This window comes from Leptodactylus fuscus, chromosome 11 (assembly GCF_031893055.1).
Source record: "Leptodactylus fuscus isolate aLepFus1 chromosome 11, aLepFus1.hap2, whole genome shotgun sequence".
Classification (NCBI taxonomy): Eukaryota; Metazoa; Chordata; class Amphibia; order Anura; family Leptodactylidae; genus Leptodactylus; species Leptodactylus fuscus.
Window position 1 is genome coordinate 30,837,701 of NC_134275.1, and position 26,643 is coordinate 30,864,343.

Here is a 26,643-nt window from a genome sequence, read left to right on the forward strand (position 1 = left end):
GGGGTAGAGGGGTTTTTAAAGTAAATTGGTGTTTGGGAAGGGAAGCTGTTTCCATGGTGATGGCGGCCTAGCTGCGTGACAGCTCTAGAGAGACGCCTGCTGAGCAGTGGAAGGGACTGATAGGTGCGCGGTAGGTGAGGCGGGCTAGTCATTTACCTGTGCTTGTATGGAGGGATATGAGTTAATGGGAAAAAAAATTATATCTGTATTGGAAGGCGAATCTAACAGTGTAAGGGTCTATTCACACCTGCAGGTTTGGGTAAGGTTTTTTTCTGCAATTTTTAAGTCAAAACCAGAAGTGGGATAAGAGGAATGGAGAAGCGGCGTATGTTCTTTATGTCTCCTCCTCCTTTATGTTTTATACCTGATTTAAACTGCATAAAAACCTGAACAAAACCTGCCCATGTGAATGCACCCCAAGGAATTTTAACTACAGCATAGAGCAGCTGCACTCGCCTGCTTTAATGGGTCTCGCCTTTGTGGTCAGGACTTGCGGCCAGTTATTACTCATTATTGGCCATGATGGGAATAACCATAACAGGCACAAAATGTTTATGACTATATGAGAACTTTCTGGATCTATGGTATTTGGGTCTGGTTGTATTGTATTTCTGTGGTGACATACAGCATGCAACATTATTTTAGCTAGCCTCTGTGTAAAAAAATAAATTATAATTTTTTTATACAATGATTCAGTAAAGTCTACACCATAACACTAAGACTCTGCATTAATAAGTTACATGCAATGGGTACTAACCCTTTCATTTATATTTTAGGTTGTGCTTTACGGTTATGGAAATTCTGGGTGTTTTAGAACCAGAAGATGTGCCTAAAGAATCCATGTGGTAAGCATCTAAGCTTTGTTAGTGTTCAGATGGCTGTACATGGGCATAGCTACCAGGATAGCAGATGTATTTCTGCACATGTGTCCAAAAACTCAGGGGGCCCTTTTACACTGAGACCCAGAGTGCAATTCATGATAGAAAAATGATGGAAAGGGTTGTGGAAAACTGAAAGTGCCTCTAATACTTTATTGGGAACTAGCAGTACCCGCGACTTCGTCCACGGAACCCTGACCCCCTGCGTGACCCACCTGTAGCGCCGCGCAGGCTTCTTCCTTTGCCTTGTGTCCACAGCGGCTCCCTTTTCCTCATCTGCCCCCTGGCGCCCGCCAACGCCCTTTTTTTCCTACCCACTCCCTCATGTGCTCGCTTCTACCCCGTGCCCCTTTTCCCCCCTAGCCCCGTGTCCCCTTCCTGTCCTGTGATATCAGTCTGTGCATTACCCTGGTACTCTGACATCACTGCGTGCATTTTTCCTGGACTGTGATATAACAGTGTGCAATATCCCTATGTGTAAAGGAGACCAAAAATAATCACACACTTTTCAATTTCTAAACTTGCTTCTCAAGGTGGACATGGCAAAGTGGGGCCCTATTACAAATTTTGCTATGGGACTTCATGGTTACTTCTTACACCCCTAGCTCTGTACCTTGTATAGTGGCCTAACCCTACTATTGGTAGCTCATCTTCCAGTCGATTCAGTGAGGCTCACATTGCGGAAAAGATTTTGCCACGGTTTTGTGAGCCAAAGCCAAGTGTGGCTACAGAAGGAATGGGAAATATATAGTGAGCACTTATACTTCTACCTTCTGCTCAATCCACTCCTGACTTTGGGTCAAAACATCAAAGCAAAATTTGCAACAAAAAAAGCTGCTTTTTTATGGCAATCTAGGGCCTTTAGCCTAAGGCTTGGGCCCCATGGAACGTAAACGCCTCGGACAAAAACTCTGCCTATTTTGTGGTAAAAGTATACGATCAACATATACGATCCTTTGGTTCTGCCAGGAGATAATCTACTGCCCAAAGTCTAGCATCTGTTTATCTTACTCATGTCATAAAAAAAAAAAAAAAAAGATTATTATCAGATTATTTGAGCATTCATGTTTATTAGGAGTATCAGGAAAGTTGTGCAGCTCCTAGCTACATTTAAGGTCAAATTTCCTTCATCAGGTCCCAAGGGTAAAGTTCACAGAACAATACTGTAGGGAAAACTTGAATACAAAGTATAATACCCATTATACACCATCGCAATATTATGGACCACAGCATTGCCCCAGATGCCAACACGTTTCACACTAACAATGTCAAGACTAGCCCTGTTTGGACAATACAAGAGCAAAATGTGTGTCGGCTTTCTATTTTAGGTTGATAAAGCCATATATTTACATTCACATAAACTTATTCAAAAAGACAATAGCATATATCTCAAAGCAGAAGTCACTGACATCAAAATTCTTTCATAGGTTTTAAAGGGGGCTTCCACACATGTTAAAGAGGTTTCAAGCATGATAAAAAATTGTATTGTGAATTTGATATATCTACACAGGTATGCTCTAGCTCCCAGCGGAGAAGCACCAAGCCCTCGAGTTGGTCACACATGTTTGTATATAGCTGCCTCCGAGACCCATGGAAAGGGACAAGTGGTCATTGTTGGAGGGGCAGATCCCGCCAGCTGCTATTCTGAAACACACATCATAAATCTAGGTAAAGTAAATGACTAGTGATTAGTATTAGTTGTGTTTTGTAAATACACAGGAAGACCCTTGAACAGAGTACAATAAAAGAGCTGGTCTTTATCTTGAAGTCTTCTTATAGATTTAACAATGTTAATAATAATTTCTGGTGTGATATGTTGTGATATTTCGTGCTAGCAATGTACCCGACGTCTTAGGCGGAGCTGCCTGTCTATTTGCCAAGCAAAGACAGTTGGCCCTGCCATGATTTATCCTTGCACTAAGACACAGTGATGTCACAGTACAGGGATATATAAATGATGTTGGATCGCCCGCTACCCTTAGCTCCAGCGGCCCTGCCATGATTTATCCATGTAACTGTGACACAGTGTACAGATATATAAAAGACTCTGCTTTGATTCAGCAATTTGCCAAAACCCTGGTTGGGGCTGGCAGCAGCTCTTTCTCCTTTTCCAGTAATATGTGCGAGACTGCAGCCCCATCCACTATATAGTGATAGTGCTGAAGTGCTGCAGCTATATTACTTGAATAACAGCAGAGCTGCTTCCAGCCCCATCCAGTAAAGTAGCTTATCACACTGGAAGGGTGCCGGAAGCTACAGATGACCTATGTTAGGGGATTTAAAAAATAAAAAAAACCTAGGGCTGAAAAACCCCTTTTAAATTATCTCAGTATTCTCTATATTCTATAGTTGCATGCTTTCTAAGTTGATCCGTACTTACCTATCCTTTTATATTTAGATACTTATGAATGGAGTAACCCTGACTGGAAGGATCTGTTACCTCGCTATGAACATGCTTGTTTTACATCTGCCAGTGACCCTTCTAGAATATGGGTGTTTGGTGGAGCCGAACAGGCGGAGAACAGAAACAGTATTCAAGTAATTAGCCCAGGTATGTATATTTATTATTATTATTATTATTTCATGAGGGAGGGGGACGAGGATGAGGCATGTCAAACTTTGACATACCTGATCATTTGTTTATTTGATCATTTATATCTACAGCATGTTACAGATATTGTCATCACTCACTGTCCCATATAGGGCTCTCAATCTAAATTCCCTATTAGTAGTTTTTTGAGTGTGGGAGTAAACCAGAGTACCCAGAGCAATGCCGTGAACATGCAAACTCCATGCAGATTTTTTCTTTGGCTGGATTTGAACCCAGGACCCAATGCTGCAAGGCAAACTCAGCGGAGCAGACAATTCATCAATTTATCATATATGGAGATTGTTAGTCAAAAATGAAGACATTTTTCTCATTTCTTCTTACTTTGTATATCTAAAATGCGCCATGCAGTGTTCTTACACTAACTTGTAACACAGAGAAAACAACTCAATAGGTAAAGGGAGTCTATCATTGGGTACAACGATTTTTAAATAAGCATATCTTTGCATAGCCTTTAGAAAGGCTATTCCAGGCGCAGCTTTTATTGATCTGCTAATTATCCTGCGTGGAGCACTGGAAGCCTTCTCGATGTTCCCTGAGCAGCATTTGCCATCCCCGCTTCTTATCACCCCTTCTTTACACTCGGTCTCTCCTCCTACAGTCCTTCACTGCTTCCTTTCCTGACTGTACTTATCCATAGACTAGTACTGGGGCGTTCTTCACTGCTTAGCGTCATCGCAGTACACTATCCCATCGCTGTCCCTCTGACAATACAGGGCTATGGACGAGTACTGTCGAGGGAGGGGAGCATTCCTCACAGCCCGGCTAGACTGTTGGAAAACCCTTCTGACAGTGGGCGGACATCAGTAACGGCACCGATATCTCCAGCCCAGGAACACTTAAAGGGGCTCTATCAGCAAAACCTAAAAAAAGAATGATCTACTTACGCATCGTGCACTGTGGGCGGGCATTCAGGGTGTGTCTTCTTCTTCATCCACGCCTCCTCTTCCTCCGATGTCTTCGGGTCCCGTCCTCTTCCGGCACTCGCGAACTGACAGTGATAAAAAAAAAAAAAAAAAAAATGGCCTGCTGATTGAGCCCCTTTAACAGGAAAGCCGACAGCGGCGGTATATAAAACCGCATGTGTCTGAGGACCTGAAAGGTCCTCTTTAACGTCAGACAAAGAATGTGAAATAAAACCCTGCTTGTCTGAGTGCTAACTAGACAGTAAGTACTAACGGTATGGATGGTTTACTGACAGACCCAGGTACATCCTCTCATTCCCAGGATCTGCTCTGAAGTGCAGGCTCTGCAGCCTTTTATGGCCCAGTAAGGAGCCTATGACCCACATCTAGGCTGAGGCCTATTCCAGACCCGCACTGGACCACACATAAGTCAGAAACTTGGGGGAAATATACTATGACTCCAGCACTTTGCCTGTCACCTTCTCACAAGGCCTAAGGTTATAATGAAAAGACTGATTTTACATATGTAAATCTGCAGTGTCAGGTTGTTGTAGCCCAAACCTTACCAGAACACTTCTCACTGAATTATAATCATCCTGTCCTTACTGTAAGGCCCACATACACGTTACAGAAAAGTCAGGTGAATCTTATTTGTCAAGACCATCCAATCTGCAGTAAAACCAGAGCAGACTGGAAGTGAATTTCAGACTACGGGTCCATTCACATGGAGTTTCTGTGCTTGGAGTCTGACGTGGAATTTGCGCCAGAATCCACGCGGGGAAAAACCCATTGAAGTCAATGGGAGGCTTTTTTCCCGTGTAGATTCTGACGCGAATTCTGTGTCAGAATCTGTGCGCGGAAACTCCGTGTGAATGGACACTGAATACAATTGTGAATACACAAACACCTAGATGATAATACAGCTGAGCTGGAGTTACTGCATGTTGCATGTCCTGTTAGGCAAAAAAAGCCAAACAAACAATATCTATAAGCAGGAAGGCATGGTACAAGGCAGATGTGTCACTGAACATGAGTATTATCCTCTCTGTTTTATGCAGAAAGCTGCTCGTGGAAAAACCCAAAAGTAGAAGGACTGTGCCCATCCCCAAGGACATTTCATACATCCTCTTCTGCCATTGGTGATAAATTCTATGTTTTTGGGGGAGGAGAGAAAGGAGCAGAACCTGCCGCAGACAACAAGCTTCATGTCTTTGACACAAGTAAGTTATAATATTACTTTTCTGTTTACAAAAAGGAACTTGAATGTAAACTTGATCTTAAAGGGTTACACCAAGATTAAGATATTGATGGCTTATCCTTAAACTTCGAGGTGAGGTCTATGTCCTTTTCACTACTTACTAAGCACATCTCTACATTTTATAGCAGCTGTGCATAGCATTTCCGCTCAGTCACATTCATTTCAATGGGACTGAGCTACACACAGACCACGAGAAAGATGTACATGACAAAGTGGAAGCAGTGCTCATCAGAGTGCATGCTGCCTCTTCAGTCAGCGGATCTGTGGGGGTTCCAGGTACTGGATCAGATATTGATGACCAGTCCTAAGGTCATCAATATTTAAATCCTGGAAAACGCCTTTAAAGTGTACCTCCAATTATAAATAACTTTCCATAAATTAATAGTACATGATAATAATAAAACCTTGTAATGTATCTTCATTAAAGAAATCAGGCAAAGTTACTATTTACATATTACTGTATGAAGAGGGAAAAGGGATAGAAAAGACACTCAAATAATTGCTGATCCTACACTCTGCTATTGTAAACTATTTGAATACTGCTGCCAGGTTATAGATAAGAGGCCACTAGTACACAGAAAGAAGCAATAAATCAATTAACTAGCCCCTCCCTGCTCCATAGAGTTGTTTATGTGAGGCTGAATACAGAAACGGATATAATATATACAAGTAGTGAGATTGAAGATAAGGAGCAGGAGAACAGCTCAATAAGTGGAGAAGGAAACAGATCTCATTCATAAGATATATAACATAAAATACTATTCACTTATGAGAAGTTGTTTATAACTGTAGACTTTAAAGGGACTATTTGGGATCAGAAAAATTGTTGCTTTTTTCTCCTAAAGTAGTGCTAGAACTGACCACATGGTTGTGTGTGGCCTTAGAGCTAGTCCTATTTTACTGGAAAGGAATTGAGCTAAAATTAGACAGATGGGGTACCATTTTGGAAGAGTGCAGCCATCTTTTTTTTCTAGCCTTGTACAACCCCTTTAAGATGAATGAAACTCAAATACTTATTTGTTAAGTTTTTTATTTTTTTATTAGCTAACCTAACATGGACACAGCCTGTGACCTCTGGAGATCCACCTAAACCACGTCATGGACATATAATTACAGCTATAGGAACCAAGCTATTCATTCATGGTGGGATGGCAGGCAGCACGTTTTTCAGTGACATGTTCTGCATTGACACAGGTAAAGTCAATTGCATTTTGCTAACACTAATTATAAAATAATTACTGCTAATAAGATATATATAATACTGTAATATACAATATTGCAGATTATTAGATTTCATGATAAAAGTATTCTGTGCAATTTTGTATCTAAAATGTATTTACTCATTAGATACTATGAAGTGGGAGCAGCTAAAGACAAAGGGAGATCCACCTCCTGCTTGTGCCGCTCACTCTGCAATTTCTTGGAAAAAATTCATTTATGTCTTTGGTGGAGTGACTGAGACTGGACCTATAAGTACCATGTATAGATTTGATACAGGTATGTCTTACAACTTGTTGCACTAAGCATAACTCACTGTATTAGTGTTTTATTTCCACTGTCTTTTATTTATTTTGCTTAATTATATAACGCCATCATATTCCACATCACTTTGCAGACATTGTCGATCATTGTCCCATATAGGGCTCACAATCTACATTCCCTATTAGTATGTCATTGGAGTATGGGAGGAAACCCACACAAACATGAGGAGAAGATAGAAATCATACAATTTTATGTTAGCGAGCCCCTGTGTCTATATATTACTGTTAACACTTCGTTCTCAAGGAGTAACACAGCGCTTCAAAACAGATCCCATTGATTTCAATGTGTCGCGCGCATAAGCCGGCACCCATTGAAATCAATGGGATCTGTTTTGAAGCGCTGCACTCTGACACGTGTATACATGTCTAAATGAGCAGCGCGTTACTCCATGAGAACGGAGCTTTACATATGTGTAATAGCATGTCCTACATGTTCATTTGATACCCTGTCTGATTGTCCGTGTGCCCACGGTCACACATGCTCAGTAGCTCAGTCAGACTGCTTGAATCTTTAGGTACATGGTGGTCAGAGAGAGTTTTGCTTTTGTGTAAACTCACCATTTAAAAGCCATGCATTACAAACCATTGCTTCTCTTTAGCACTGGACACATCCAGGTATGTTCATGTAGCATTTTACTGCCAATATCTTCTGTTGTATCGCTCTGGGCAGTTGAAATCTTGTGCATGCACAGTAACGCTCCACAAGCGCCATTTTGTTGTAGACTATGCAGTTCTCTACAACAAAATGGTGCTCTGGCATGCGCAGTACCACTCAGAACGGAGCGTTACTGCGCATGCATGGGATTTCAACCGCCCAGGACATGTGAAGGAGCAGGTCTTTTGGATTTCAAGCAATGGAGGGGCGTTCCAGAGTTATGCGTACTGGGTGGTGGTGCTCGCTGGCCCTGGGGAAAGCCCAGGGTGCTCGGTGAGCCTCATTAGCATATACTATTTACCCATTTTTACTAAAAAAGAATTGGAGGCAGCTCCTGAGTAGCCTTTTTAAAGGCTATTCAGGCATATGCTTAGCTCAAAATGCATTTTCTGAATGATAGAATCCCTTTAAAAAAAGCTTCCCAACTCGCCTATGAAATTCATTGGAAATCACTAGTAGATTTTTTTCCTGCACCTGATTTGTCAGCTAGAGAAAAAAGTGTCATGGCCTATTTTCAGACGAATTCAAAGAAATAGGATGCAGAAAAAAACACATCACATTTTGGTTTCCCCCTTCCATTCATTTCAATGGGATTTGCAAGGCTGTATCCACCGGAAGGTAGAGAAGAGCAATATTGAGACAGATTTTCATTTTTGCTGTTGAAAAATTGTCTGATCTAACAAAGAAATGTAAATACTAATAAAGCGACAACCCCTTTAAGAGCGTCTTCACACCCACATAATACAGCCTGTTATGGGAACTGGACATTTAGTGCGAAAAGAGGAACAGCTGTGGAAATGAAGGGCAGGAATAACGTGGAGCAAGCGCCATTTGCCTGTTTTTGTAAGTTTTGGTAGTTGACTTGCGATCAGTATTTCCTGACTTGGCAATGATTTACCAAGATGGAGGTAACCCATTAATAAGCAGGTACAGTGTGTTATGTCTATATCACAGCAGGTGTGTGGAAACAGACAGTACACGCAGCAAGAAGAAACAACCTCAAGTCTTTATAGTGCCACATGGATAGTATTCGGCACCCCAGAGTATATTAGGTAGACACCCAGAGGAGGTGTTAAAAAAAAAAAAAAACCATACTCTCCTTCTCTCACCTCTTTTGGGCCTCCTCATGGTATCCGATGCGCTCTCTGTCTCCACAGTGACGTCATGCATCCAGGGTCATTGCTATGGCCCAATCAGAGGCTCCAGCAGTGACCCGGGTAGCGTGACTTCTCCAGGAGAGTGCCGGACACCACGAGGAGACCCAAAAGAGGTGAGAAGGTAAGTAGAAATGGTTTTATTTATTTGTTTTTTGTATTTATTTTTTTTACATCTCCCCCACAGCTTGTATACTGTTCTTTGTCCCAAAGCAGTTAGCCCATCTCTAGTTATGTATGTCCTAAATGCTACTGTACAGAAGCAGCCCTCCTGCGCCATATATAGTCCTGCAGCCATACACAGTCTTTCTGAGGCCGAATGAATTGGTAAATTAAGGATTTCTATTATCAATCTGTTGAAGTGTGCTATGACAATATCCAGATACTGGAGCTGGTGCATGCACATATATTACCTGCTGCAAAACTGCTTCAACCATTTCACTGCACGCCTTCGCTTACAAATATTATATGAAAATGAAATAAAATGTTTTAAAAACCTGTTTAGAGCCACATAATAGGGAATTACAATGTCAATAATTCCTTAATGTATGGGGGAGGGGGGTGCATAAGTGGGTATACAAGGGTAGATTTTTCAGGGGTTGTCCTAGGAAGTAAACTCAGCAGGACATTACTCATGTTCCACATTCAACAAGAGTGCAGCCAGGCTAAATGTGGACAGGTTGATGCTCCTATTCATGTCAGAGGGAGTTCTAGAGACATCAGAGTGCTTTGCTTTAAGTATCTCCAGCACTCCCATTGATATGAATGGTGGGCATGCAACACCAGACCACCCGGTATAAGCTTGGCTGCACCCTTCTTGATTGGAGCGCATTAGAGAGGTCCTGCTGAGTTTTTATGAGACAAGTCCTTTAATTTTTGTTACTACTGATGAAAATGAAATGATAATGATTCTGGCATTTACTCAAAAGCCCCTAAAAAAAATCAGAAAAAGAAATCTTCTGAAGAGTTGGACACTTCTTTGAGTCATCTAATGAGGCGTAAAAATTCCGTCCGTAGGTACAGTTTGTTCGGCGAGTATATGAGGATTTGGAAGTGCCGTGCGACCGTGAAGCGTTAATCCGCCGGCCTCGTATATTCGCCAAACAGACCGTAGTGCCGCGCCAGTAGAATATTAGGAGTGCATGTGAATCAGTATTTTCATTTTGAAACCGTTCACATTTATCTATCTTTTTTTATTGTTAACCGTTTATTATTGCCATATCGCGAAGCACCTGTATATGGTTTGTGGAGCACAGTTTGGGAAACGCTGATCTAATGCAACACACTTAAAGGGGTATTCCCACGTCGCATACTCACCAGTCTTCGTTGCTGTAAAATCTTCTGTCTTCCTGCTTTGTTGCGTCATTGGTGGGCGGGGTTACATATACAAAGCCAGCGACGAGATGCCGCTGGCCCTGCGTGCACACTCATAGACCAGTCTAGCCTTCACAATGCGAATACAGACCCGGCATCCGCCTCTTTCTATTACAGCGGATGCCAGGTCGGTATTCGCATTGTGAAGGCTAGACTGGTCTCACTATCTATGATCCATCTCGCCGCTGGCTTTGCATATGTGAATACAGACCCGGCATCCGCTGTAATAGAGAGGCGGATGCCGGGGAGTGTAGACGCCGGCACAGATGCCTGCAACATCGCTATGATCCTGCCCTGCATGAAGCCAGCAGCGGCAGGAGCTCCTGTTATTCTGCTCCTCCGCACCCCCCCCCTCTCTGGAATAGCAGCATGCAGGGCAGGAGCATAGCGATGTTGCAGGCATCTGTGCCGGCGTCTACACTCCCCGGCATCCGCTGCAATAGAGAGGCGGATGCCGGGGAGTGTAGACGCCGGCACAGTCTGTATTGGAGGTCCCTTCCCCCAAAGGGTAAACTACTCCCCCCCCCTCCAGGCTCCCTCCCGTGCACTTAGCCCCTCCTCCCTCCCCCCTCAGAGCAGGCAGATACATCACTTGACTTATGACCAGATAAGTCAAGGGATGTGTCAAAAAAAAAATGAATAAAGTAACATAGTGGACAAACAAAGCAGTTTTGTTGAAGCAGTGTATTTAGGAAAAGTCTTACATTCACATTATCAAGCAGTATAGATAGAATCCTTGTGATGGGACAACCCCTTTAATTATTACCTCCAAGTCTCTCACATATCAGTAACTCTTACACAAGGGTTAATGTGAGGGACATGATAGGATAGGATCCTTGTGATGGGACAACCCCTTTAAGTCTGACAAGATTAATCCATGGATTATTAGTGTATGTTCACACGGCAGAATTCCCCCTTAGCACCAGCTTCAAATTCCACTTTATACCAACTTCAGTTTATCAAAACAACAAAACCATGACCATTAAATAAAACAATGAAATTTTATTGATCCTATTAATATTATAAAGGTGAAAGTTTGTGAGTTTGGATGTTTGTGGGTTTGTGTGTTTGGATGTTTGTTCCTCAATCAAGCAAAACTCGCTCCACCGATTTGGCTGAAATTTTCCACAAACATAGTTACTACACAGGATTGCGCAATAGGCTACTTTTCGTCACAATAGCGCACATACGTTTTTCCCAGGACCCCCACAAAACCCAAACTCACATCACTATCTCTGCAATCTCACACACTTTGGACCATAGCAAGCCACAAAATTCATATTACCTCTACAGCAGAGGTCGGCAACCCCTGGCACACGTGCCAAGAGTGGCACTCCTGACATATTTCACTGGCACGCCAGCAGCACAGGACCTGCAAGAGTTAAATGAAGTCGGAGCGTCCCTTCAGTGCTCTGCTAGAGCTGAGGCATAAGGACACTCCCCTTTTCTCACTGCCCTCCAATGAGAGGGGTGCAGGAAACCCAGGGGGTGGAGCTTAATCGCTCAGGTCTCTGCCTGCTATAGTGATAGCTCCTGCCGTCTGCATCCTGCAAAGGTTCCCCAAGGTGGAGAGGAAGCTGCTAGCAAAGTGAAAGTGAAGAACACACAGGTCCCTTCCTTTAGTTCCTATTCTCATTAATGTCAGGCATTTGGGGTTATTAGTTTAGTGTTAGTATCTCCATGTGCCTCACATTAATAGGAATAAACCCCATCATGTCCCTCATATTAACCCCTGTGTGCCTCATATAAAGGTTACTATTATGTGAGACATATGGAGGTACTAATAAAAGACCTCAATAATGAAGATACTTAAAGGGGTATTCCCACCTCACATACTCATCAGTCTTTACTGCTGTAAAATCTTCTTTCTTCCTGGTTTCTTGCATCATTTGGTGGGCGGGGTTTCACATGCAACCTGCCGTTTAGATCCGCCCCCAAATTAGCGTGTAGCTCCTCCCACCCATATTGGACTATGAAGTACAGGCAGCAGCAACTCCTTTCTGTGTGACATACAGAGACTGCCTGTCTCTGCCATAATGAACACAACTGAATTAGCTAGCCTGATAACTGGGAGAACAGAAGAAATGAAAGCAGCTCCTCTCCCCTATCTGCTAACAGGAAGCTAGGTCATGTGGTGTAGACACAGGAATAGCTAGATACACAGGCTCGCTCCCCTGCACTTAGCCCCTTCTCCCTCCCCCCTGAGAGCAGGCAGATACATCACTTGACTCATGAGCAGCTAAGTCAGGGCTGTGGCCACAATGAATTGAATAAAGTAAGATAGTGGACAAACAAAGCAGTTTTGCTGAAGCAGTGTATTTAGGAAAAGTCTTAAATCCACATTAACAAGCAGTATAGATAGAATCCTTGTGATGGGACAACCCCTTTAATTATTACCTCCAAGTCTCTCACATATCAGTAACTCTTACACAAGGGTTAATGTGAGGGACATGATGGGGTTAATTGCTATTAATAAGAGGCACATGGAGTTACTGAACTGTCTTGCACAGGGCCAGACTTTTATCCACAATTGGTCCTGTACATTTCAATGGGCCCATACACATAGATCCTGTTTTTGCGGCTGTGTGTCCGGGACAAATTGAGCTGTAAAATATACAGCAGGTCCTATATATGTCCTATACCTTTCCTACACCTGTCCGTATTTGCAGCCCTGTCAATTTATTTTTAATCTATAGGTCAGTGAAAACTATATCTGTGCCACGTTGCATTAACACAGCGTTTTGGTTGCAAATTTTGCTGCGGTTTTATGAGCCAAAGTCAGGAATGAATTGAGTAGAAGAGAGAAGCATAAGAACTTCTTGTATTTTCCCATTCCTTTTGTAGCCATTCATGGCTTTGGATCAAAAAAATGCAGCAAAATCTGCAACAAAAAAAAAAGCGTTTTCACAACGTGGAGCCTTAGCCTTAGGGTGTTTCTTTTTGGGTAATGACATCGTGTACCCAGGTGCTCCTAATGCCAAATCCAGTTCCTGGGCACCAGCACTGTCAGGGCCCGTGCACACGGAGTTAACGAGAGTTTATTTTAGCATCTTACACGTGTATAGAATACACGTGTAAAAATAACACTCCCATTGATTTCAATGAAATCTTTTACACGTGTAAAAAATGCGCCAAAATCTTTCATTGAAGTCAATGGGAGTGTTAATTTTACACGTGTATTCCATACGCATTTCCATTCCAAATGCAAAAATACACTCACGTTAACTCCGTGTGCACGGTCCTTCATTTTGGTGTGACACCTATTAATTCCTGGATGTGGTTTAGCTGTTACCGCGCCACCAGGAATTAAATGTGGCTGAAATTAATCCAAATTTCACTTACAGAAAAGTGCAGGTGCTGGCGACCGGGGATGTAGCATCCAGGTACATAGTGTGTCACCCCTGTACAGATGTTACCTCACTCTGCTACCAGTCACATATGTTATCACTAATTGTGGGTTACATATGTGCTTACATCGCTACTAATGGAAAAGTACAGGTGTATCAAGGCAAATAACAATAAACACATGTGACTGGGAGCACAGTATGGCTTAGTTCACACGAGAAACGTAATGGCGAATTTTGGCACCAAAAATGCCATGGGGAGCCGCGTCACTCTCTGGTCAAAACCCGCCTGCCACGACAGTCGGGGCTTCCCCTTTCAGAATAGGCTCAAATGAATGGGCCTACTCCGGAGGTTGCTGCCGCCTAAAGAAAGGGCAGCTCGCCCTGGCGGTCTCCATAGACCACCATTGTGAGGGGGCGGATGATGACGTGCATTTTGCACCATCATCCGCCCCCTCTGTGCCCATGTTAACAAGCCCTATGACAGCACCTCTGTGTTACGGTTTGTTCTATATGACTTTAGTGTAGGTGTCGTTAGCCTAAAAATTATTGTGCACCACTTGAGTACCTCATCTTTGATTTGTTAAATTTAAATCGGCACGCCGAACAAAAAAGGTTGCCTACCCCTGCTCTACAGCCTAGCCCCTAACCCCACACAATCACATTTACATATACTTTACCACTTTCACCCTCACTTTAACGATACTCCAGGAGGCTACCTCTTTAAGGCAGCCATGTTTGCCGACCCCCACCGCTCTGACGATCCGTGACACCGCCCACCCAGCCACTCCACTGTGTTGCCAGGAGCATGCGCATCTTAGCCACCTACAGAACGTGTTTCAGCACGCCACCATTTTGCGCCTCCACCGTAGGCCGCAGCACCCGACATACTGTCTCCAGCCCGCCACACTCCCTGACGGCACTCTCACCTCACTGCTGTTTCGTCTTCACGATCCATCCACCTTCCCTAGGTCTCCACGCCAACGACACTGGTAAGTTCCGATAGCATGTTTGCATTGGGACTACTTCTGGCCTGTATACTCCGATGTACCGTTTTAAGACACCACGAACACATAACGGTCGATAATAATGTCACCAATCTGCCTTACTGCCCACCTTAGAATTACCTGGCGTCCCTTCACATAAACTAGAACTCAAGATTGGCGTCCCTGTTCTACTCATGCATAATCTCGATGCCCCCCGATTGTGTAATGGCACGAGGCTACGTGTCACACTACTAGGAACAAATATCATTGAAGCCACTATTCTTACAGGAGCAGCTACAGGTGACAGTGTGTTAACCCCACGCATTCCAATTATACCAAATCATTTCCCATTACAATTCAAACGACTACAATTTCCCCTTAAATTGGCTTTTACAATGACCATTAATAAATCCCAAGGACAAACGCTGAAAGTAGCAGGAATACATTTGGCTACACCAGGCTTCACACATGGACAACTTTATGTTGCTTGCTCAAGAGTATCCTGTGCCCAAAACTTACATGTACTGGCGGAAAATAACAAATCATACAATGTCGTATATATCCAAGTATATTAACTTGAAATCCCTCTGTCCCAAAGACACTATGTACAGTTTATACCAACACCGTATAGCGGCTGAAATACAAATTACATTCAACACAAAAGTCTTATGTATTCTCAGAATTACAGCAAAAACAAGATACAAACTTACATTTCATATCCCATACCTTATACACAGTACGAAAACCTTACCCGCGCCTGTATTTACCCACTTCTACAATCACCGCAGACGAAGTCGTGGGTACCAGCTAGTAAATACATAAAATAACACATATAAAGACACAGGGATACGTAAAATGGAGGTAACTCATGATACAAGACTAGATGGAATATACAAAGGGTACCATATCCATGTGCATGTTCGACTGCCATTGAAACGAGACAGCACAAGAGCCTTTTTTTGTGATTGATGGTCCTTATGGTGGCACTCCGATGAGCAGACACATAGCATCTATTCTGTGAACAGGTAATTAACTTACGCTAGGTTCACACCCGCGTTCTACTTTCCGTTTTGTGCTTTCCGTCTTCTGCATGCCGTACTGCATGTCCGACTCTGTCTGGATTATAAAACCCGGTTTCGCGGCAGAGAGCGCAAAACGCTCACCGCCGCTCACGGCCGGACATCTCTCTCACCCATTCAAATGAATGGGTGAGAGAGACTCCTGCAGGTTTCCGTCTCCTGCTCTGTTTTATGCAGGAAACGGAAACCTGCAGAACGGAAAGGGCAACGCAGATGTGAACGAGCCCTGACAGGGAACTCCTTTAGTGTGTGAAGATGTACAGTGCAAGTAGTAGAGCAAGTAATCCAAATGGCCCTTGTGAAGCGTATAGGACCCAAAAGGGGAGTGGATGGAAGGGGAGAGGAATGGGACCACAGAAACGCATTGGGATGCATCGGAGCCATCCAGAGTTTCTCAACCCATTTGGTATAGGCCTGCGGGGCTGACCAAAATGGTAGGCAGCGCAAGTGAGTAGCCCAATAATAATGCAATACGTGTGGTACCGCCAATCCCCCCTCCTCCCTACCAGACAGCATCACCGAACGGGGTATGCGGTGACGCTTGCCATTCCAAATAAACTTAAAGATGGATTTTTGAAGGGAGCGCAATTCAGAGTGAGGGACTGCAACCGGAAGAGTTTCAAAAAAGTATAGGAGCTTCGGGAGGAGGGACATTTTGACCGCATTAATACGACCTATAAGCGAAATATGGAGAGGACGCCATTTGTCCAAGAGGGCTCTCAGTTCATTAAAGAGGCTAGGGTAGTTAGCAAAAGCCATTTTAAGCATTTTTTGTTGTGGAGAAGTTCAAGAAAATCCACTGCTGATTTTCTACAAGGAAAAACAACAGCGGACATCAGCATCCAGTTTGAAGCTACACAATAGTCTGTTCAGTATATACTTTCTAGAAGCTCTGTCATGTTTAATGCCATTGTGAAGCATCACGTAATGTTAAATGCCTGAAAATACCTCTAATAGATGGTCATATGATATCATCAGCATCTCCTATTGAAGCACGCTTCTCCTGCACCAGATTCCTGGTTGTCCTGTACCTTTGTTCAGGCAGGAAACTGGCGCCAATACAGCGTGTTTCTTTGAGAGACACTGGAACTTGCAAGTGATGGGGTAGGTACTGCTCCTATAGCCATACCAGCACTGCACGCTCATTAGGCTGCATGCACACGGAGTTACGCCAGGCTTGTAAAAATACTCATTTACAGCCATACACGCGAGCGCAGCGGACGGCTCCTGAACACTTCCCATTCACTTCAATAGGAGCGCTCGTAACGGCAGCTTCACTTCAGACACCTGTATTATGCACTGCACAGAGCCTGAAGCAGAGGTATCCGTTCCCTGCAGCTCTGTTCCTATTGACTACAGTGGGAGCTGCGCTGCAGCACAAGCATTTTTCCACTATAACGGGCATGGAGCCATTTGCTTTTCACTCCTGGAAATGTATAGTTTGGGTGTTGAAAGTGGCCCTGAACAGATGGCCCATGAAGGGGGCGCAGCTGTTGGGGCCCCCACAGATCTGAAATTCATGGCTTATCCTTAAGATAAATAAAAATTCCAGGACAACCATTATGGTTGGCATTTTGAGCAGAGCATTTTTGAAAAAAGGGGACTATTTGTGTTCCCCATATAGAGGCATGGAGGTAACTCTGACACCAGAGGAGTGGGTGGCATTATGAGGGGCACATTGTACAATAAAAGGAACTACATGTGGATTATATTGTTGGGGCATGGAGGAATCTGTGTTGCAGTAAGGGATTGACATGACAATATTTGTCCCTGGTATTTAATAACTCTATATGTGTATAAATATGTTTTGTACTGGGAAAGAGATTTGTCTTGTTGCTTGTGACAATGATCTTTAAAGACCCCAGAAATGCCCCTGAAAGCCCCTAAGGTCAGCAGTACTGCACACAGAAATGATAAAACATGATGGTGTTATAGGTGCAAAATGTTAGCGTTTGGGGCCACACTCTAAGGCTCTGTTCCCACGGAGTAACGCGCCGCTCATTTAGACACGTAAACACGTGTTAGAGCGTGGTGCTTCAAAACAGATCCCATTGACTTCAATGGGTGCCGGCTTACGCGCGCCACGCATTGAAATAAATGGGTTATAAAGCCTCCCATTGATTTCCATGTGTAGTGCATGTATGCCGATACCCATTGAAATCAATGGGATCTGTTTTGAAGCGCCACGCTCTAACACGTGTTTACGTGTCTAAATGGGCGGCACGTTACTCCGTGGGAACGGAGCCTAATACCAACACTGGCAACACTTGAAGAACAATTGAATCAATCTAGTGTTACTCTTTGGGTTTCATGTAAAGATTTTGGTGGCATCAGGCTGATGGAAGAGTCACATTGTGGTGTAAACAGTGTAAATTGATGAACCCTAGGGTATTCACATGGGTGTTCACATGGCAGCATTTTCTTTTAGCTGAAAAATTCAGCTTCAGGAATTTAAAGATGAATTTTAAAGCTGCGTTCACACTGAGTTTTTTGGTCAGCAATTTGGTCAGGAAAAATCCACTCAGGAAAATTTCTGAGGCGTTTTTTTTTTTTTTTTTTAGGCGTTTCCTGAAGGATTTTTTTTTTAAGTGTTTTCCATCCGAAAAAAATCAATGGGAGGCGGAAAATCCGCCTGGCAAAAACGCCTCAGAAAAAACGGTAGCGTTTTTTTCTCCTCCCATTGACTTGCATTGAATTTTAGAATAGACGTCGCTTCTTTTTTTCCACTAGCAGAAAATCCACTAGTGGATTTTTCCATTAGCTGAAAAAAAAAAAAAAAAAAAAAAAAAAAAAGCAGGTTACATAGGACTGTATGGTGAGGCGTTTTTTGGAGGAGGATTTTGAGGCTGACTCCTGACCAAATTCTTGACCAAAAAACTCCTTGTGAACGCAGCCTAACATTTGACCAAATTCTGCGTCCAATGCTGCACTTGCCAGGTAGAATTTTCCCCCTTCCATTCACATTAATGGGAGTTCTGAGGCCTGAAGATCAGGTTTGATGCTTTTTTTTTTTCTACCAACTTAAAAAAAAAAAAAAAAAAAAAAAAACAGCTGGAGGAAAAAAAAATAAGTATCTGTAGAGGTTGGTTTCAGGTAGAATTTGGGACTGATTTTGAGGTGGAATCAGTCTCAAATTCCACTGTGTGAACATACCCTTATTTTCAGGCTGCTAGAGGTGAAGTAATTTTGTGATTTTCATGGCACATCCTGGTTCTTCTGATACCTCTATATGCCATAATGGTCCAACATACTACTAGATGCAATGCCTCAAGTACAGTGACCAGGCGTCGTATTTTAGGTAGAGATTTGAAGGCACTCTCACAACTATTGGGGAGCTGTGTAAGGAGCAGCGCAGGCAGGAAGCAGGTTTTACTTACCATGGTTCTCTTCCCTTTCTGAGATGCAACATGTATGTTCACATACACGTATGTGTGTAACCATGTGCCTGAGCAACTTTTGCAAATGTACTTAAAAAATTCTGCCTAATCTCCATTTCATTTAAGAAAGGTCCCATTTGAAAGGGGACCTTTCATGATCTCTACCAACGCCTCAATAGGCACTTGCTCCTCTAATTCTGGCTTATTTGGAATTTTTTTTTTCTCTAGCCCTCACCGTTCCTGAGCAATAATCTGTTAGTTTCAGTATTCAATATTATAACTATACTCTCCATTGTTACATTGAGCAGTCCTGGGCCAGAGAAAGAAATGAGACCACCCACCTGACAGAGAACATAATCAGCATATTGGATGCTGAAAGTAACAAGATTGTTTAAAAAAAAAAAAAAAACATCCTAGCTGCGCCTATTAAAGGATGCAAAGAGTTGGTGGATTTGGTGGTGTCCTCTTAAAGGCCTCTTTTCATTAGAATACATTGAAGTTAATGTTTGACTAGTTTTTTTTTTTTTTTTAAATAGAGGAACATTTATGGGTTCAGATGAAGTTTGACTCCCCTAGTCCCCCAGAACGGCTAGATCATTCCATGTGTCTTGTTCTTTGGAAAGTAAGGGAGGACAACTCTGCTGCGGACAATGATGTGGAGAAGACGGTGCCAATCTGCCTCATTTTTGGTGGCATGGATACTGCTGGAGAAGTGTACAATGACTGCTATGTAACGGCGCTCCAAGAGTAGATGTGTGAGCACTGGTGGATCCAGCAGTCCAGCCTTTCATTTCCATTCCCTACTGTAAGTTTCAGAGAATTCCTTAAGGATTTAGAATGTATGAGTAAAATGTGGTAAATGTACTGCTACAATAAATGTTGTTTTTTATTAATGTGTGTTGCCCATCATAGCACCCAAACCAGAATCATGCAGAAAAACATACTGCTGAATTTCCTTTCCGTCTTGTACGAGTTCAGCCTAATCTTCAAGCTCCCATGATGTCAATGTGGCTACTACTCCCATGTAGCAGCAGAATCGCCCCTTGACCAAACATTTTCAATCATGACCTCAGGGAAACAAATGGGGCTCCTATAGAAAGGTCAGGGGACCACCTTCGCATTTCCAATTGTGGACATCACTGGGTATATTTGTGTGACCATAGGTGGTGGTGCAGTTTCTGCACCATGATGGACGTTGCCTTTTGGCCTTGCAGTATTGTGTAACCTGTCACTTTTCAGCTAGGGGAGAACCTAGAACTCCATAGGAGTAGAACCAGATCTAGGCTACAGCCATAAATGTGCTAAAAGCTTTAAGAACAATCCTGCTTTCAAATTAATAGCCGGGTTTATAAAAAGAAAATGGTTTTTCTGACGCTAAGTTACTGGTGTATTTTCCCTGTGGCAACAATATATCTAGTCACGAATACAGACATAAGTGTTAGCTAGCTCAGGGTGTGACTGACACTGGCTGCATAATTGGCATACATAAAATCTTTACATTGGAATCCCTTATGAATGTTTGGATATATCAATATAGCCTTTACTTAATTTGCACCCTAGCCATCCTGAATGCTTGTAGCAACTACGATAACTGTAGGTTACCATCTATTTTGGTAAGACTACAGGGCTATAGGTTTTTTTTGGCGTTAAATTTCATTAAAATGGTTTTCTTTGCCACTGAAAGCCCTTTTCTTAAAGTTATATTGGTTAAGATCAGGAGAAAGTGAGCTGGGATTGGTTAGATTTCAGCTTTATGCTGACAGTCTCCCTTTAAGGCTCTATCTACACGACCATGTGTTTTTTGTTTTTCTTCAAATTCGGGCTAGCACACTGACCTATTAGTTTCTCATCACAGGCCTGTACATGTCCCCAGGCTCACTAAAGTCAGTGAGTCCACGGAGGCACAGGCAGGCCATGGGTGTTATCCATGTGCTGTCCGGGTAGTTTCACCATGGACCAGACAGACATGTGCATGTAGCCCGCGTTACACAGTCAGTCATAGAACCTGGACCTGTTACATGTGTTTTGCTTACTTAGAATAGATTATTTTGTGTTCAGAGGAAAGTGATACCCCCCCCCCCTCCCTCCTTCCCCATCATGATATATTCTGTATCAGTGAGTATGTAGGAAAATCAGTCAGGGACATGAATAGATTATTTATCAAACATTTATTGTGGTCAATGATGGTAGAAAAAAGTTCTACATAGAATGCACATGACCAGTTTGTTTTTTTTGTTTTCATTTCTTCAAATAAATAAAACATCTGAGCAACTTTTAACCTCACCGTCCCTCCCTCCCGAAATACCAGAGCCCACCCCCCAGGGGGAAGAAACCGAACAAAAATAATGATCCAAGTGAACAACTGCTAATGAAAAGCAGTAAACAGCCATAGCGGCTTATCGTCTCCACTGCGAAGTGAAGAATCCACAAGAACGTTAGAGTTTTCTGTGTTCAAATTCTCTCAACAGAAAGTTCTTGAGTCCAGTATTTACAATTTTAGCAGCTAGAAATCACCTTCAAGCCTATAATTCATCCTTCTCAGTCTCTTCACCTTCAGGAGGAGGTGCTCCTGCTCCACCATATAGTTTACCAACAATAGGTTGGACAATTTCTTCTAATTCCTTCTTTTTAGCTTTGAAATCTTCAATATCTGCGTCCTGATGACTTTCCAACCATTCAATCTTTTCTTCTACTGCCTTTTCGATGGTTTCCTTGTCTTCAGATGACAACTTGCCACCGAGCTTCTCCTTATCGCCTATTTGGTTTTTCAGTGAATAGGCATAGCTCTCAAGCTCATTTCGAGAGTCGATACGTTCTTTGAGTTTCTTGTCCTCTTCTGCAAATTTCTCAGCATCGTCGACCATCCTTTCAATTTCCTCTGGTGTTAACCGGTTTTGGTCATTTGTAATTGTGATCTTGTTTTTGTTGCCGGTACCTTTGTCTTCAGCTGTAACTCTTAAGATGCCGTTTACGTCGATTTCAAATGTAACTTCGATCTGAGGAACACCACGAGGAGCTGGAGGAATGCCAGTAAGGTCAAATGTGCCAAGAAGATGGTTATCCTTGGTCAAGGGACGCTCACCTGGAAGAAGGAATAATCATTAGGACTGAAGTAAAATGTCATTTGTAGCACCCATTTAAAAATAAAGGGGTACTTTTGGTTAAAGGACAACCACTGGAAGCTTCATCAACAGAATGGAAATCTAATGTCCCCAATAGCTGCAAGTAAGTGCACTACTGCTCCAGCCATCTACTATGGTCCTAAGAGACAGCCAGTCACAGAGCTTGCCTATTTGTCAGCGCCATAGACTTTAGAAAGTTGTGATCTATGAACTATATTAAAGGCTTATCTGCAATCCTATGAGCATGAACAGGGGGGGGGGGGCAACTGTAATGTTGAGGGGCAACTTCTACAGCAGCATCTATATCATTACTTCTGGATGTGCACTAGCATCCTAAGATACGCTAGTTTTACATTAAGGGGTGTACAAATACTTCAGCCCCATTACAATATGTATGTTTGGGCCATTTATCAGAATGACTCACCTTCATAAACCTTGATGGTGACAGTAGGCTGGTTGTCAGAGGCAGTGGAGAAGATCTGGGACTTCTTTGTAGGCACAACAGTATTTCTGGGGATGAGTTTGGTCATGACACCACCAACAGTTTCAATTCCAAGAGTCAGAGGGCACACATCAAGCAGAACCAAGTCACCTGTAAAAAGATTGTATGTTTAGTGAAGTGGTCTGCCCTGCCCAACCTTGGTTCTTCACAGCGTATAACAAATACACCAAACAATTGGCAACATATACATACCAGTGTCTTCTTCTCCAGAAAGTACTCCGGCCTGTACAGCAGCACCATAGGCCACAGCCTCATCAGGGTTGATACCACGGGATGGTTCCTTGCCATTGAAAAATTCTTTCACCAGCTGTTGGATTTTGGGAATACGAGTGGATCCTCCAACCAGCACAATTTCATCAATGTCTGACTTCTTTAGATCAGCATCCTCAAGTACCTTCTGGACTGGTTTCATTGTGGAACGGAAGAGGTCCTATAAAAGTAGTAAAACAAAGTCGTTTAGATCGGTCTTTAGTGTCTAATATGTGTTTTTGGTTATTGTTTTCAGAGCTCACAATTGCTTACCATGTTCAGCTCCTCAAACTTGGCACGGGTAAGAGTTTCAGAGAAGTCTTCTCCCTCAAAGAAAGATTCAATCTCAATTCTGGCCTGATGTTGAGAAGACAGGGCTCTCTTAGCCTTCTCCACTTCACGACGCAACTTCTGCACTGCCCTGTTATCCTTGCGGACATCTTTGCCAGTTTTCTTCTTGTAAAGCTTGATGAAATGCTCCATAACACGCTGGTCGAAATCCTCTCCTCCCAGATGGGTATCTCCATTGGTAGCAACTACTTCAAAGACACCATTATCGATGGTAAGCAAGGACACATCGAAGGTACCACCACCCAGATCAAAGACAAGGATATTCTTCTCTCCTTCTTTCTTGTCCAGACCATAAGCAATGGCAGCTGCAGTTCTGGAAACAGAAACATCGATTTAGTACTGGAACCAGTGACAAAACTCAAAGACCACTGATAAATAAGCAAGCGATACTTACGGTTCATTGATAATTCTCATCACATTCAACCCTGCAATAGTTCCGGCATCTTTTGTGGCTTGACGCTGAGCATCATTAAAGTAGGCAGGTACGGTGACAACAGCATGAGTAACCTAGAGAACAGACAAGTTAGGACCAAGCCTAAACCAAATGCTCAAGCTTTTAGAGCCAGACTTCATATCGCCACAGTAATCCTACCTTTTTGCCAAGATAAGCTTCAGCAGTCTCCTTCATCTTTGTCAGAACCATGGCAGAGATTTCCTCTGGGGCAAAGGTTTTTCTTTGATCGCCAACTCCTACATCAACGTAGGGCTTAGTTTTCTTTTCTAGAACCTAAAATATACAAATAAAAGACAACTTTGTGAATCTAATGTGAACGATCATGTAATCATGACAACCACAACTGTTCCAGCCTTGCTGTTTAAAAGGGGTTGTGCAGAATGTCGAAAGCATGGCCGCTTTCTTAGAAAGTGACAAGTCCATGCTGCAGCTCAGTCCCATTCATTTTACTGGGACAGAGTTGTGGCATTGCCATGTGACCAACAGATGTGAGGTCACTTTCTGAGAAGAGAGCAGACAGATTCATGAAGCCCTGCACAACCCCTTTAAGAGGGTTTCCCCAAAAATTACAATTTACCACCAAACAAGGGAGCATGAAGCCACAGTTACCAAACATTGGGGATCCCAATGGCTGAATTTAGACAATCATCAGGTAACCACAGAGTTTGATGGAGAAAGTGCATACCTATGGGACTACCTAACAGGACTGGCAAGAGTCTATGCATTCAGACAGTTAGGGCAGATCAAGTCAATATGCCGTAAGTGTGATTACAGGACTTTTCCTTTACAAAACTTTAAGTTGCTAGACAACGCACAAATCAGAGTTACCCTATTGATTTTGACTAGAAGTGGTTATCTATTATTCTTAAACTGTATGTAGGCTAATGATTCTCAACACTTACCTTGAAGGGCAGATATTTAATATCCTGCTGTACTGATGGATCATTCCATGTGCGACCAATAAGACGCTTGGCATCAAACACTGTGTTCTCAGGGTTAGATGTCAGCTGATTCTTGGCGGCATCTCCAATCAATCGTTCACCTTCTGGAGTGAAGGCCACATAGGATGGGGTGATTCGGTTACCCTGGTCGTTGGCAATGATCTCAACACGTCCATTTTTGAACACTCCAACACTGGAAAGTTAGAAGAGAAAGTTAGTCCCATAAAAAATAAGCTAAGATACACATTATGTGTTTGTATACTGTGTCTATGGTATATAAAGATTGTATAATATGCATATCTCCATATGTACATAAAGGAAGTGGAAATACAGTAAGTATAGAGCACACTGTAGTATATACACTATAAGAAATAAGATGTCTAAATTGGTGGAGTCTCTCATACATATACTACCCACCATCAACTATAGCAGAAATAAAACACCATCACCTACCAAGAATAAGTAGTTCCCAAATCAATTCCGACCACGGTGCCAACACTTTCCTTCTTGTCGTCATCGTCCGCATAAGTGCTGGCCAAGACCAGCAAGACCACTGCAAACAGCTTCATTCTGACCATCAGATGTTGTCTTCTCAATCCAAAAGATAAAATGTTGCTCAGCACAAAAGCAATATCTGCAGAAAACAATCAAATATTAGAAATAAGACAAAGCACAGAACTAGATTGAGCAGAAGGTGACGAGATGTCGGCGAGGCTCTGCATAGATGCAGCAAAGAACCTCCGCCGGACAACAGTAGGCAGGAATAAAGAAGGGTGGTGCCACGCCGACAGCCCTCCTCCTCAACCAATGGAGACACAGGATGATGAATCATGGGCGGAAGGAAGGCGGGAGAGAAGCTTCTAGAGAGACAGCAAGGTACCCATTCTTCCTTTGCAAGGAAGGGTGAGACCAAGAGCATCATGTGCATGTAAGATCAAAGGGCCACCAAGAGCATGCCAAGACAAGTAGTGAAATCTTAGCTCAGACAGAGACTGCATTGACATTGCTTAGGAGCCTGACTACATCACTTTTAATATAAGAATAAGACGTAGTCAGCAATATAGCAAGACAGAGTTTACAGGATTTCATCCACCCTATGTATCCGCCATATATCATCCACCCTATGTATCCACTATATACACAGCATCACAATGAAAAACATCACCCATTAATCTCACTGTATGAACAAGACACTAAAGGGGACAGTAAAGTAGACAAGTGGCAGATGCAGAAGTGACACTACCCATAAAGCATACAGTACTAGACAAAGGGGGGCAGTGAGCGTCCACCATACTGGCCCTGCTTCATTATGACAACCACAAGACACTATATACATAGCCATAATATACAGTATGCCAATGAATGAGGCGGTAGGTGATAACCAAGAACTCCCACCCGGACATACAGACAATTATAGGTCAATGGAGTAGTGGTCAGCGGCCACAGACATCCAGCACGAAGCCCCCGGGGAAGGCGTCAGCACATACAATCCCCATAATACCCCCCTAGTATTCAGCATTATAACCCCTCCATGACAGGCACATACCGAGCACAGGCCGCTTCTACGTCTCTCACTCTCTCTCTATGTCTTCAGTTCACCGGTTGCTGTCAGACTGACGTTCCATGCGCCGCTTCCGTTCTTTTATACCTTCCCGGCCGGCCAAAGTCGTGGAGCGCCGCGATTGGTCACATCGCCACGCGTTGGACTTCTCTGATTGGTCGTCTCACCCTAAGCTGTCGGCACCGGATTCGCACACGTTCTTATGTCGTCACACCCCGCCCTGGGTCTCCTTCGAGCAACTCTGACGCATAACTCCGCCTCCATCCTGCGAGGCAGCCAATGAGAAGGCTCGCAGTGGCAGCTC

The 26,643-nt window shown here is 43.1% G+C and overlaps 2 protein-coding genes across 2 annotated transcripts; one reads left to right on the forward strand and one right to left on the reverse strand.

Moving 5' to 3' along the window:
* The first annotated feature begins 38 nt into the window (after positions 1-38).
* On the forward strand, positions 39-20,046 carry RABEPK (Rab9 effector protein with kelch motifs). The gene is made up of 8 exons (XM_075260504.1): positions 39-130; positions 777-845; positions 2,389-2,546; positions 3,277-3,429; positions 5,450-5,611; positions 6,694-6,843; positions 6,997-7,146; positions 19,696-20,046. The coding sequence occupies exons 2-8, from the start codon at positions 793-795 to the stop codon at positions 19,908-19,910; spliced, it is 1,041 nt and encodes a 346-aa protein (XP_075116605.1). The 5' UTR covers positions 39-130; positions 777-792; the 3' UTR covers positions 19,911-20,046.
* Positions 20,047-21,308: 1,262 nt separating this feature from the next.
* HSPA5 (heat shock protein family A (Hsp70) member 5) lies at positions 21,309-26,436 on the reverse strand. The gene is made up of 9 exons (XM_075259713.1): positions 26,325-26,436; positions 25,232-25,412; positions 24,740-24,971; positions 23,976-24,110; positions 23,778-23,890; positions 23,306-23,696; positions 22,976-23,213; positions 22,706-22,873; positions 21,309-22,241 (listed from the first exon to the last, which is right to left on the reverse strand). Exons 2-9 carry the CDS (start codon positions 25,354-25,356, stop codon positions 21,682-21,684), a joined length of 1,962 nt encoding a protein of 653 aa, XP_075115814.1. The 5' UTR covers positions 25,357-25,412; positions 26,325-26,436; the 3' UTR covers positions 21,309-21,681.
* Between the last annotated feature and the right edge of the window lie 207 nt (positions 26,437-26,643).

Coding starts and splice junctions, on each gene's coding strand:
- HSPA5 (XM_075259713.1), bottom strand. CDS start 25,356: ATGGTCAGAATGAAGCTGTTTGCAGTGGTCTTGCTGGTCTTGGCCAGC. Junction 24,111..24,739: donor TTAAATATCTGCCCTTCAAG/GTAAGTGTTGAG, acceptor TGTATATTTTAG/GTTCTAGAAAAGAAAACTAA. Junction 23,214..23,305: donor AGTTTGAGGAGCTGAACATG/GTAAGCAATTGT, acceptor CTACTTTTATAG/GACCTCTTCCGTTCCACAAT.
- RABEPK (XM_075260504.1), top strand. CDS start 793: ATGGAAATTCTGGGTGTTTTAGAACCAGAAGATGTGCCTAAAGAATCC. Junction 846..2,388: donor GTGCCTAAAGAATCCATGTG/GTAAGCATCTAA, acceptor ATATCTACACAG/GTATGCTCTAGCTCCCAGCG. Junction 7,147..19,695: donor CATGTATAGATTTGATACAG/GTATGTCTTACA, acceptor TTTTTTAAATAG/AGGAACATTTATGGGTTCAG.